This window comes from Crassostrea angulata, chromosome 6, assembly GCF_025612915.1.
Source record: "Crassostrea angulata isolate pt1a10 chromosome 6, ASM2561291v2, whole genome shotgun sequence".
Classification (NCBI taxonomy): Eukaryota; Metazoa; Mollusca; class Bivalvia; order Ostreida; family Ostreidae; genus Magallana; species Magallana angulata.
This window is the reverse complement of record NC_069116.1, coordinates 12,309,139-12,322,500: the sequence shown is the minus strand read 5'-3', so window position 1 is coordinate 12,322,500 and position 13,362 is coordinate 12,309,139. Positions and strand designations below refer to the sequence as shown.

Below are 13,362 nucleotides of genomic sequence, written 5' to 3'. Positions count from 1 at the left end.
AGAAAAATATGAGAACATAATATCAACATCACATGTCCTTTTAAAGATATAAAAAATACTAAAAAACCTCTCATTAAAAACAGATTTCATAAAAAATCAAATGGGCACCTGGTCTGGAAATATTGTAAAACAAATCCAACATGTGGGCAAATGTTTCTGTCTTTGTTTGGTAACTAGCAGAAAGATGGTGTGGAGAGGTAGCCTAGGGAGGATTCCGTTTTATAATGACCATCGGACCATACAGTACAATGGAACTCAATAAAGGGTTATCTTGTCCCACTCCCATTAGCATAATGCCTCACATCAATGTCCTTCATATCAAATCTATTCAAGGGATTGGTCTCCTCATTTGAAATTTTCCTTTTAATTCTGCATATTTATTTTAGCATAAAAACTGCTGTTATTATTTTTTTTTTTTAATTCTTGTTGTTCATGTTACTTAATTGGGGAAATTATCTATTTAAGGGAAAAAAACAACTCCATAAATTCCCTCTATTGAAAAAGAAAATGGCATGAAATACAAACACAAACTCGACGGGATTTAATTCTCCCTTTTCTTCTTTGTCTTCAAGTTGGCATTGTGACTGAACTAAAACCAACCCCCTCAAAAGTTGTCTGTGATAACCCAACAATTGTTGACTTAAGAAATGGTAAAATTAACTCTTTTTAAACACCCCCTTGAATTAACTAGTAAATAGATGCATTTATCTTTCCACGGTTTCTTTTAGTTCTACCATTTCCACCCAAAAGAAATTGTGCTGAACTTCTTGGTACACCTGGCCTTTACTTAACAAAGTTCAGTGTCAGATCTATGTTTTTAATTCTACACCTGAGAGATTTATTTCAGTTCTATAAGTGGAAACAGATCACTTTTTGGCTCTTTTTCCATTATGATCATCATTGATAATTAATTAAGACATTTGTAGGAAAACTTTAATATACACTTGGAAGAAAAAAATCCATCATTTGATAGATTCTGTGTAAAGAGAATATTCCTTCTCTGAAATAGAGAAAAGGAAATGGGACTCTAATGTGAGGTAAAGAATATAGAGTTAATTGATTACTCAGTCTTGCAATATCTCAAAATCCCTCACTTTTGTCAGCTTTCATAAAATTTTAATACAACATGTGTGAAATTGCAAATATTTTTTTCTAGCTTTGAAATCTTATGGTATTGCTATAATTATATTAAATTCTGAGAGCATCACAATTAGTTGATCATGAAACCTTTTGTTCATATAAGCTTTTTTTTTCTTAAAATATTTGTTGAAAATACAATTTTACCAGTTTCTTTAAAGCCAATAAAGACTTTTTAAAGGCTGAGTCCAAAAGTTTTAGTTTACTGGGGGAATGGGTCTTAATTAATTACGTGAAAGTGCAATGAGTTTAACAAAAATAAAAAACGAAACAAAAGGACACCACCAAAGACACTAACTATAGACAGAAATACAATGAAATTCCCTTTTTGGCTTGGCAGTATTCATAGCTAGTTTTTATATTTTCATGCTTTCAGTATCTTTAAGTTGATGAATCGTATAATATATTCATTTGGGTTACATAAGTTATGTGCAAAAATCGAGTTTCCATTTTGAATGTTTGATTGGAGTTGTACACAGATGATAGAGGCTGTATATGGTGCATTTATTTCGTGCAGGTGAGTTCAAGCCTACAAACCAGGGGAATGAAACCCGTCCCGGAGCTGACAGCAAAGTAAGCTTAAAAAATGTTTGTGACACATTTGTTACGTCATCATTAGTACTGATGGTCACCGTAGTCGCCTAGGCATACCGGATATGATCACGTGGTACAACATGGTGTTCGAAACGTGATTGCCACGTGAGCTAGTTTCACATCTTTTTTATTCTGTATACAACCAAACATTTGAAGTTCTTACTAAATCAGTGACGCATTTTCGTGAATTTTTACCACGTGATCATAGACGGAATAATGCACGCTGCATTCTTACTGTAACCAACAGTAACTGTAACTGGCATATATAAGTACATCTGCTCTCTTGTTTGTAGGCATGAATTTGTCTTACTTTGGCAGTGTATAGTTTGGTTTGTTCTAAAAGAAGTATCTCTTTCGTGAACATAACGTTGGGCTATTCATTCAGTCTATTTCATTGGGAAATAACCAAAAACCCAGAAACCATGCAAAAAAGGGGAATTAAAGATGAATCAACAAAATCAAATGATATTAATTCGATTGTGGTATAATTCAAAGACATGAACACGAAAGTTCAATGGGCGGTTTTGTATTCATTCCAGAAGCTATTGGGTTAGGGATCGTATTTTGCATTTCTATGTGCTCGAATTTGTATAACTAGAACAGGCAACAAAAAAGTAACATTTGTGTTCAGTCCTTTTTATTTGAATTCAGTGATGCAAACTGGTATAATTAGGGCGAAACGGCCGCTGTCGGCAGACGGCCGATGAAGGATTCGAGCATCGCAACAGGCCGGTTACTTTGTCTTATAATTTACATGTCCGCCGGCCGGCCGTACACCCATTGACGGGGACATGTTTATTATCATAAATTTCACTCACCGATAGTTTATGAACCCCCACCAGAATAGAGTCTCTCAAACTCGAATTGAATATTTTACTCTGATGAATTCTTTGCTTTAAGAGAAATATGATTTAGAGCGAAACCTTTAACCCTATTTCAGATACAATTCTTATACCTGATGGATTCATAAAGCATATTACACGCGAGTTTTTATTCATATACATTACATCATGAAAAATCATCAAAAGTCCGCATATGGTGAAGCATACTATAGAAACAGATTTCAAAGAAAAGAAAGTGTTCTCATAGCACTAATAAATTTGATTTGATCTGAACATATTTTATTATGCACTAATAAATTTGACCCTTTGACAGATTGCAAGAGCATGGAGTTTTATTTTTTTTTTCTTCAATCGCAAATGCGCGCACCCTGCCGTCCGTGTAGATTGCTACACCTTTACATTAAGGAGCGGAACTACTTTAGTATTATTACGTGATAGGTACACTGACCCGGGGGTTACTAGAAACGAGTGCAAAAAGTGTAGGGTTACGGACTAGGATGCATTTGCACTATTGTATGATTTGCATGCAGAAAATAACACCTAGTTGATATCGTCTGCTATTTAAAAACGCTTCCGCATTTGCTGTTAGGCTGACGTCATATGCATTTCTTTTGTTTTTTGCACCCTTTTTCTTTTTCAAAGTACCGTTGTCGATTAATTTTAACAACGAACAAGATAGTAAACAATTAATTCTCGACAGGATTTATATTTATGGCTTCGGAGGAGTCATTGATAGATACTTAAAATCCGTTGATCTTTGGAAAATTAGAAGTCATTATCCTAATCCCGGATGCTTTTAATTACTTTGTGTAGAAATACAGGCTCTATACATGGGATTGTTCCCGGAGAGTGCCTGGATATATAATTAAATTTTAATATTGGATGATTTTTGAATTTTTTTTTCAATCCCCGAACACTCCGCTATTTGGGGTACAGAATCCCTGGTGCGTTAAGCCGGTGTACAAATCGGTCGCTAGTTACAAATATTTACCCAGGTGACTGGTAATTGAATATCTGTATCGAGAAATGGGATGGGATTGGAAAGAACTACCTTTCATGCATACCAAAAATGTCGCAAACTGATACAAAAGCCGATTGCACGACATTGTTTTCATTGTCGATAAGGGTAAATCGAGGTGTAAAAAACGGTAATGTGATTATCGCTGGAAATTAATTGAGCGGAATTATCCGCTGCATAATCCCTAATAATTTTCATTTGTTTACAATTATTGGGAGAAATATGGCTAAAATTGGAGAAAGTTCAACCGCAGATATCGGCGGCGACGCTTTGCGTTAAAGACATCCCTGCGGAGTTCCGACATCGGCAAAATATGTCGACGTATTAAACAATTAGCTCAAGACGCCTCTTTTAACAATTTATTAGATTTTTATTGGATTTCTAAACGTGTAAATTTCTGAGGCGATTTTCAATGTGATATCAAATTCATTTTAGTCTCAGCCCCTGGCCTTTCAATCCACGACTTTTAACCGGCTGCCTTCTGTGCTATAATTTGCAATATTTAAAAAAAAACAGGAAAATACAAAATGTACTCGAGCGGGTGTGAACCCGTAAGAATCCATGTATGGGGAAATTAGGTAATCAATATGGGGAATCGATGCGGAATAGAGAGCGGAATTACAGTCTGAACATTCAGTAATTCGCGCAAGTCTTGTGCTGAACCGATTTTATTACCTTTGCAAAGCGTGCCGTATTTTAAAAACATTACAATAAGCTTACAATAAGCTGCACATAGGCACGTTCATGTTACATGCATATTTATTTCGGGTCAAAACTTTCATGCCTTGATACTCGTAGAGAATATTATGACAAAAATTTCACTTTGCAATTCAAATTAAGTGGACTGTATTATCATTTGATTAACAGGGCTGAATTATGAATTGCTGTTTTTCAATTTGCGACAAGGAAACATGTTGACAAGATAACATAAACATAACAGGGGTCTTCTTCAATGTTTTACAAAATTGAAAGCTTAATTCCAAACAATGGGGCGATAGAATAATAATTACTGGTCCCTTTCTTACAGAAATTTCCTACTTTCCAGTTTTAATTCAGAACCACTTGTATTTAAATTTCAGATCAAAGAAATTAGTGTTCATTCTGTTTGAAGATTGGATTCGCCGGTTCTTTGTTGGTTTGTCAAAACAAACATAATGAAACGATTTTTTCCCCTGATAACAAAAATTAACTTACCGTCATTTTCGATCTAAAACGAATCCACTCTTTCTTGTGATTGCCCCATGTTTTGTGTAATCTCATTTGAATAGATAATCTATCTTCCAGTTTCTTCCGAGACATTTTGATATAATGAAAGCGTCGAGAAATGGAAAAAAATGAGTCCACTCTGATCACCTCATATCGCCAAGTTTATTAGAAAACAAAAACTACGTATGCTTTCATTTTTGAAGAATGGTCTTAATTTCTGGCTTTAATGTTCTCCGTTACCTGCATGTTATTGCAATTTCTTTTAACTCCCATTTTAAACTATTTATTTTGAAATCTTTTTTTGAATGTTTTAACCTTTGCGATTGTTTAAATTTTCATCCCATTATTAAGTCATTGACTACCAACCGATGACTTCTTAAACGGCTGATAACCATTTACGTAGTGTGAGCTGGTAGATCAGAGATGTAGATTGCATGGCGGTTCTGCGTTAATTGGCAGCATTAATTATCATAATTCGAGCTGCTTGGTCTTATGGTTATGTTTTACATTTTTACCCTTTATGTAACCGGGTTTTATGACTTTATAAATTTTATGGCGCGGAGCAAACTTTGATCATGCATTGAAAAAATTAATAAAAATGTCAGGTGTGAAGTGGAGGGCGTTCGGCCGTGCAACTTGGTATTATGCGATTGCTATCGGCTAAATTAGCTTGCTTCTGATTTCATTTTGACTTTTTACAGCTTTTCACTTTGTTGAAATTAGATAAACTTGAATTGTAATTTGTTTATTCTTGTACAAAATCAAGCTCTTATGAATAATAACTTTCTTGGGATTCATAGCAAATAAGTAATAAAAAGGGCCCTCTGGAAAAAGTGGTGATGATAAGGATATTATTTACTATTGCTGACGGAAAATCTTTTGATCCTGAGTTTAGGCGATAGATCTTTTTATTATAAGGAAGATCCGTCCGTAGATCAATTCGCAATTGGATGACTTGCCTAGAGCAAATCAAAATAGTCAAAGTCAACTTATTTAACCTCCATTACCAGAAGAGTTCTGAGGAACACCCGCATGTTCACCCGGGGGCCACAAAACACAAACGTGTTCAGTTGATTAGCTCGACACACGAGATTTCGACCACCCTGCGCCGCACGCGACCGCGACAGAGAGAGCCACGCTGGATGTAACGTTAGGGCTACATGTTGTCTTTGCTTTGTGTTTGGCATAAAATACGAGCTCTTTTCATGCATTCGTTGTGAATATATTGTCTCCAAGCACCATCAATTGTAGAAAAAGTTTTCCTAATTGGGTTCTATTTGCATTTCTTAATCAGAATCGCCGAATAACCCCCCTCTCTTTAATACGTTAATGATACACCAAATATAGAGCCGTTTTAACGCACTCGCTTTTACTCAAAAGAACCAATTACAGAAACTGAACTCATTTGCTGCTAGCGTTCTAAAGGTTGACCAAAAACGTAAAATATCGTTGCAATAATTCCCATACCTCCATAAATTACTTTTTTTAAAAATATGTATCAGTTTCTACTAAATGCACTGTTTTGCAGTTTACACAATAAAGTGTGCCGCAACAATTCCTAAATTGAGGTTTATTTTAATTTTGATTGTTTTTCAGACAAGGCGGGAGGGTTCTCGTGCCAGTCCCCCTGAGACCAGTGGCAGTGAATGACCGGCGTTCGCTGTTGCCTTGGAGACATCGAATGTATATTCTGTAAATAAGAGAGATGTCCTTTCCAGGGACGCATTTATTTTTTATGGACCGTTCAAGTTCATCCGAATGACCAGAGATATATCTGTGGGTTGAGAAAATGTACCACACTGGACAGAGAATAGCTGCCTTTGGGCATTTATGAAGGCCCTGAAATTCTTGCATTCCAGTTCACAGACAGAGATTCTACGGACAAAATGAACGACTAGATTTATCATTCTGCTTTTATATGCGGCATCGTTACATTCTTTAAAGAATGAATCTTTTAATTCAACGTTTTATTAGACAAGTTTTTTTATTATACCCGGTTACGTTTTCGAGGCCTTGAAATATGAAATATACATGCATCCAATGCTTTGTGTCATAAATGATGCAGGACTTAACTGAGTCATGTAAGCAAATGAAAAATGAAATCCTTAACGTATGTCCTTGAATAATAATTTTACCCTGTGAACATTTTCATCACTTCGATTGTTTTTATGAAGTGGTGTTTTCATGCCTGTGTCTGGTGTGTGACAAAAGAATTTTGTACAAAATGCCCGATGAAATCGGAGAAAAACGTCATAATAACGACATTACAATGGCAAACTTACCGGTGTTAGGAGATGTCTACTAGTACTTCACGGTAGATGTACAGAAAATTGGATTATTTTTGTCTGTATAATACTGTACAAATGTATTTAATATCTTCAATGTTTTCGTAGCATTGATTTGTTTGTATGTTTCTATATATTGTAGGTTTTCAAGGTTTGACAGCACTGTAAATATTTCTCATTGACAGTATTTTTGTTCACGCCTCTAGCTAAGGCTAATGCTCTTCTGCTTTGTGGTAAGGCTGTAATTTCATACGTTCTTTTCTTGTTATATATCGAAATTTCCCATGAAATAGTATGTCAAAATGACGCAGAAAACTCCCACGATCTGTCGAAGAAGTATCAAGAGGCAATGCAACATTTTCGTTTTCTTCGAGTACTCTAACATTTATAATATCAACATGTTCGATGTTCGACTGTTGATGTCAGTGGGTTCCGGACCCCCCCCCCCCCTCCTCCCCTCTGGAAAATTCAAATTTCTTAAATTCTCAACGTAAATTTACCGCAAAAAGGCCTTGGATTCCCTCCTTGCCAAACAAACTAAATAATCTTTGGACCCCCCCCCCCCCCCACCACCACCACCACCACCAACCCGGAAAAAATTCTGGATCCGCGCATGAGCTGTCTTTAGATCTGCGCATGCAACTTATCAGTGTACATAATGCTGCATTTGGAGGTGGCATGTACAATAAAAGGAGCTTATTGAGCATAAGAACTAAATACTAATAAAATGTATTAGGCGGTATAGCATGCAGTCTTAAAGCTGACATGAACTCATAAAAGCATTCGGTCGCCATATTAGTTTCGATCGCTCCTCTACTGCCACTGGGGTATATATACCGGTTGAGAAAGTTACGGTCGGTTGCTTTCCGATCGAGGCATTTACGTTGCACGGACTTCTAAATGCATGAACTACACATTGTAGTAAAATGTAGTAATAAAGAAAACAACAATCAATGAAATACAAAATATATATATTCTTTGAAAGGATGTCCAAGGTATTCGTATTATTTTGCACACACAGTGCTGCCTTACTTCGCATGCACATCGAACACGTGTGTCGTTCATACAGAGTGCATAACGTCTGCATCTTCTTGAAAACCCTGGCGACACTACATCCAACACAGTAGCTAAATGATATTAAATCCAAGAAAGTAACAACGTTTCTATCCGTTCCTTCAAAAACTCCCCGTTTATAAAATCCATGCGATAATTGACATTGCTCGATCTGCCACAGTGTGTGGTTTGCGCATGTGTGATGTTATAACATACACAGGAAAACGTTCTACAATTATCGAGGAATTTTCGAAGTATCTGCGCCTGGATTTCAGTCTGTCTGTTTATTGGATATATCTTGCCAGTGCAGTGGTTGTCATATTATTTTTGTTCAAAACGCGTTTTTATAAGTCTTTTCGTCCAAGGTAACGTGTTCGGGTGTATGAAATTCCTGAATGCGATGAAGCATGAATAGTGCTCTCGGCCTTATATAGGGGTGTGTAGCGATGAGCAGAACAATAGAAATCAACAACTAATATGGCGGTAGTCGGAGATAAAAGGGGAATAATGCGTATTTATGAATTCATGTCAGCTTTAATTATTTAAATTCATCAACATATTGTAAGATCATTGCGTCATAGTTGTTTATTTGAAAAACAAGAAATGATATCAGTCCCGTGTTTTCGTCTTTTAATTCATCCGCATATATAGTGTTGTTCTTGTTGGTTATTTTCTTTTCCTTTTTGCTCAGTATTACTGAATTAATTTGGTATTGATAGAAATCGCTTATTATTTTTCTGCACAAGAAATTTCGCGTAAGTGTCTATTTTTCTTGAATTGTTAGACTATTTCATCAGACCCATGTGTTTTCAGCTTCATAATCTAGTCAGTCACAAATCTTTTGTTTTTATATAACTACAATACGTTATCATATTTTTATTCTATGGTCGATGATCTCCTTTGTTTCTTTTAAGTATGTTCTACAATAAAATATTATTTTCTTCAAAATGTTCATTCTTGTATTTTCACTGGTAACGTTTGGTGAATGAATGACGAATATGTTTATTAATTTAAAGTAAATGGAAAAAAAAAACAACTTTGAAGTTTTCTTTAACATTTAAAAAAATTGTTGGTTTCTAAAAATAAAAAAAAGTCTTTAAAAGCAGTTTTTGACTTGCATATTTTTATCACACATTGAATTTAATCTTCAATTTATAAACAAAAAAAGGTTGGAAAAAGCCCTTGACTATCGTAATCATATAAGAAACAAGCCGAGGAGAACTCTCGATCCTGACATGAAAACCCACAGTTAAAACGAATTTGAATCGAATTGTTATTCAAATTGACTTATTATTGGTAAAACTAATGAAAAAATTGAATATATGTGTAAATTTAAAACCTATATTCCTTTAAAAAAGCGTATGTTAAGAGGGTTTGTTATGTTCAATCTCAACGACTAGAAATTTGGGATAAAATATGTTTAAGGGTGTGTAATAAGAGTACATGTATTTTGCATTTAGCGGGGTACGGTCGTCACGTGACAGTCCTTTCTTGTGGTCTTCTGCCGGGTGTCTGGCAATCAAATTTGATGACTTTTGGCTTTTCATGTCCAGATTATACGTGAATGACAAGTCTTCATTTCGATCGGCTTTGACAAGAATTGGTTGAAGTACTGGATATTAACGTCGTTTGTTTTCAGTTGGATCTTGCGTCACTTCTCTTTGAGAGTATTTGGGGATTATCCTATTTTATGTCTCCAAGTGAAAGGGAGAATTTCCATCAGAATAGCGAGCGTTATAAATATTATTGCGAGATGATGTTCCCAACATCATCGGCCCAAGGTTCTGGCTTCAATTTCTGTGGAGCCATTGACAATATTCGGGTGCCGTTATGAGTTTCTGGTTAATCACAAAACTTGTAAAAACAGAGAGCAATGAAAAGAGGCACTGCTGGATGTAAAAGATTGAATAATTTAATAATTTGATCGTCCTTTGTGATGGTCCGTGTACGTATCGGGGCGGTGGTCCATCATCCCACGTGGTCTATGACAGTCACGATAGTATTGTCGCGATTCTCAAAGTGCCGGGAAAATCAACGGTTTCTCATTGAACGTGGGCTTGTTCAACCACTGAAAAAATGTCTTACGGCATAATATCTAGCACTTCTTCATTTCTTTCCTAATATGCATTGTAACATTTGTAATTAATCGCCATGGGAAACATTTTACAGCAAAAAATTTAAGATAAAAGTAAAATTGCTAGATTTAGTACAGTGGTTATTGGGATTTTAACTGCACTGAAGCGGGGTCTCAATGCCTCGAAAAAGAAAGAAAACACCGCGCATCCAGTACTTACGTGGTTTTAGGTAATACCTAATTAAAAAAATACATCGCCAATGTCATTGATAAAATAACAATTAATATTTAAAACAGTTGTATGTCCAACAGGAGAGCTCCCGTGGGGAAGCTAAGATTTGTGTGGGTGTCGGGCGCCCATGTCACACTGTTACCTGCCCGTGCGGTCAGAGTTTCGCGCCTTCAAAGTTCTGTAATTTGATTTCGTGGTTTTATGAACTTTCATTCGTAAGCGTTGTAAATATGTAACCCCGGATCAAGAGCGCAAAAAATAAACCACAACTAATAGTTCACACCTCTAACTTAGACAACAGTCTCCATTCTGTGACTAACAATAATGAAATCGAGATCCATGTTGACAAAGAAAGGCCATGCAAAACGTACGAAGGACTACTTGATGCATAAGATCCAATAACATTTTGGGGGGGGGGGGGGTTGCAGCGATATTTTTAAAACAACATGCATGTTCTTGCATCATCATGCATTTGTTTTGTATCTGTTAATTATATGTTTGTGTGACACTGATATGTTCGCTGTACCCTAACTTTCATCGCTCTCATTTATATTTGTTGTCCACATTCCGCTGTGTTTCCAATCACCTTCATCACCAATGCAAACAAAAACTATCGTAGAACCCGAATCTATTTCACTGTATGTGCAACTTTCGTAGTGTATGAGTTATACTGTCTCCGCTCTCCTCTTAAATGGTTTTACCTACATCATTGCACTTTACACGTAAACGTGCATATGGAGGAATTAAGATCACTATCTCTGTCAGAATTAAATCAGACTGTCTTATTGCAGTTGTACAAATGCATTTCATTCGGGCAAATTTTATAAATTTTGTTTTAAGCGGAATCGTTTTCCTTTGGTTGACTTTTAATGTTAAAATTTGTTCGAATCATTTTGAAAAGAACACTTAGCACGCAGCTATATATAATGCATATATAGTTTTTTATATTCTCGGTACTTATTTTCTTTTACAACCACGAATAAAAAATTGCAAGAATAGCAAAAACAATCATCTTTACGAGTGCTTTGTTGTTTCTGACCTACTTAATTTAAATGAAAATGGCTGGCATACGACTGAAAGAAACAAAAAAGAAACAAAGAACGGGGAAATGGTGGATGGATGCGCAGAGAATTATCTACAATGAAACTGTTAGGTAGACAACAATATCCAGTGATATTCTTTGTTGTTGGGCAATCAGTTACTCTAAGGTTCGTGTCATTTTGTGGTTTTTTAGTTTGCTGAGGTGGTGTAAAACCAAAATTCAGAGGACAGCATGACATTTTTAGAACATCTGCTTGAGTGGACACGAATTAGAATTCGTTCCTACGAACAAAAAAAACCCTCCCCACGAAATAACATTTGGTGTCACGAAATAACATTCGTTCCAACAAACAAAAATTCGTTCCAACGAAATAAAATTCTTTTCTACGAAAAAAAAATCCTCCCCACGAAATAACATTCGGTCTCACGAAATAAGATTCGTTCCACCGAGCGAAAATTCGTTCCAACAAAATAAAAAAAGACATCGTTTTCAAGAAATCACAATTCTTCCTAAGAAATAAAAAAAAAATGAAATGAAATTCGTAGTCACAAAGGACTATATATGATAAGGGCTTAAATTGGCCCCCTAAAATGAACATCATTATTTTACTATCATTCTTTGTTTTCTTAGTACAGATATGTATGTGATGTGTTTACATAATATTCATTTTGGTTCAAGTGCCCACAATTTAGAAATATGACATTGTAAATCCAACCTTTTCCCGCCATTTTTGCATTTTTAGCGTAAAACAGCTTGTTTTCAAGCAGTTTTTCCGAAAACATAGAGCGCATTCTTGAACAAATAAAATATTTTAATCAGAGATGTATCTAGCCAAGACTAATACTAGTAAGTGACAAATTTTTTTTCCTTGTTCAAGCATGCGCTCTATATTTCCCATTCGTAAATACAGTAAAACACGCTTATAACGAAGTCCCAGGGACGGCCAATTTAACTTCGTTATAAGCGTAATTCGTTATATTCGTCAAGTTTACAACATGAAATAGAGACTTGGGGAATGAAATTCACTTCGCTGTAAGCGTCAATTCATTATAAGCGTGTTCGCTATAACCGTGTTTTACTGTAGATAAGAAAAATGTCAATTTTTGGCTGATTTTGATTGAATTATAGAAATGGCGTCACTTCTGACGTCATATACTGCCAGTGAGTGCAAATAAATCAAATAAATAGATGAAAAATATATGTTATATCAACTCTTCTAAAAAATTAGTAAACATTTCATTCTACCCGAAACACTTAAAAAATAGCGAATTAAGGGGGCCAAATTTAACTCTTATCATATATAGTTCTTTGATACAATTACAGAAGTTTTGGCGAATATTATATTATTTCGTGGGTTCGAACTTCAATTTGCTGCAACGAATTTATTTTTGGCAACGAACATAAAAAATGATCTCTAGCATACACTTTTTATCAGCTACTGTAAAGAATTTATAAATAAAAATGAAACATTTTTTTATTGACTTTTTAAAACTTGTTTGCATATTTCATGTACATTGCCTGTATATTATTACAAATATTATAAAAGATATTTTTATTTTACTCTTAAATTTTAATCGAGAATAAATTATCAATTCATCCTTCGCTTGAAACAAATATTCGTTTGAAGTTAATTATTTTTTCCTGCTCAAATGAAAATAAGTTATACTCTAAATAAATGCACCGCGTACTTGTAGTATTTGTGTACATTTTTTTTTCAAATGTTAGCAACGGTACATTATTTGATGGAAGTAATTGTACAGCTCTGGCTAATTTCAAGTACCTTAGTAATATTTACCGATACTGCTTAATCTAAACGTAGATATGTCAATGTGCTTTTAGCTTGGTAGTTAAAGTAACACAAAGAAAGTTAACTTTGCCG

General features: G+C 35.1%; 1 protein-coding gene across 1 annotated transcript in view; it reads left to right on the top strand.

Annotated features, from left to right (window-relative positions):
* The window catches only part of LOC128189005 (core-binding factor subunit beta-like), a 16,904-nt gene extending 10,182 nt beyond the window's left edge, over positions 1–6,722 (top strand). The window contains exons 6-7 of the mRNA XM_052860369.1: positions 1,655–1,710; positions 6,394–6,722. Coding sequence (XP_052716329.1) covers positions 1,655–1,710; positions 6,394–6,493 — 156 coding nt within the window. The 3' untranslated portion in view covers positions 6,494–6,722. The remainder of the gene's footprint in view (positions 1–1,654; positions 1,711–6,393) is intronic.
* Positions 6,723–13,362: the final 6,640 nt, after the last annotated feature.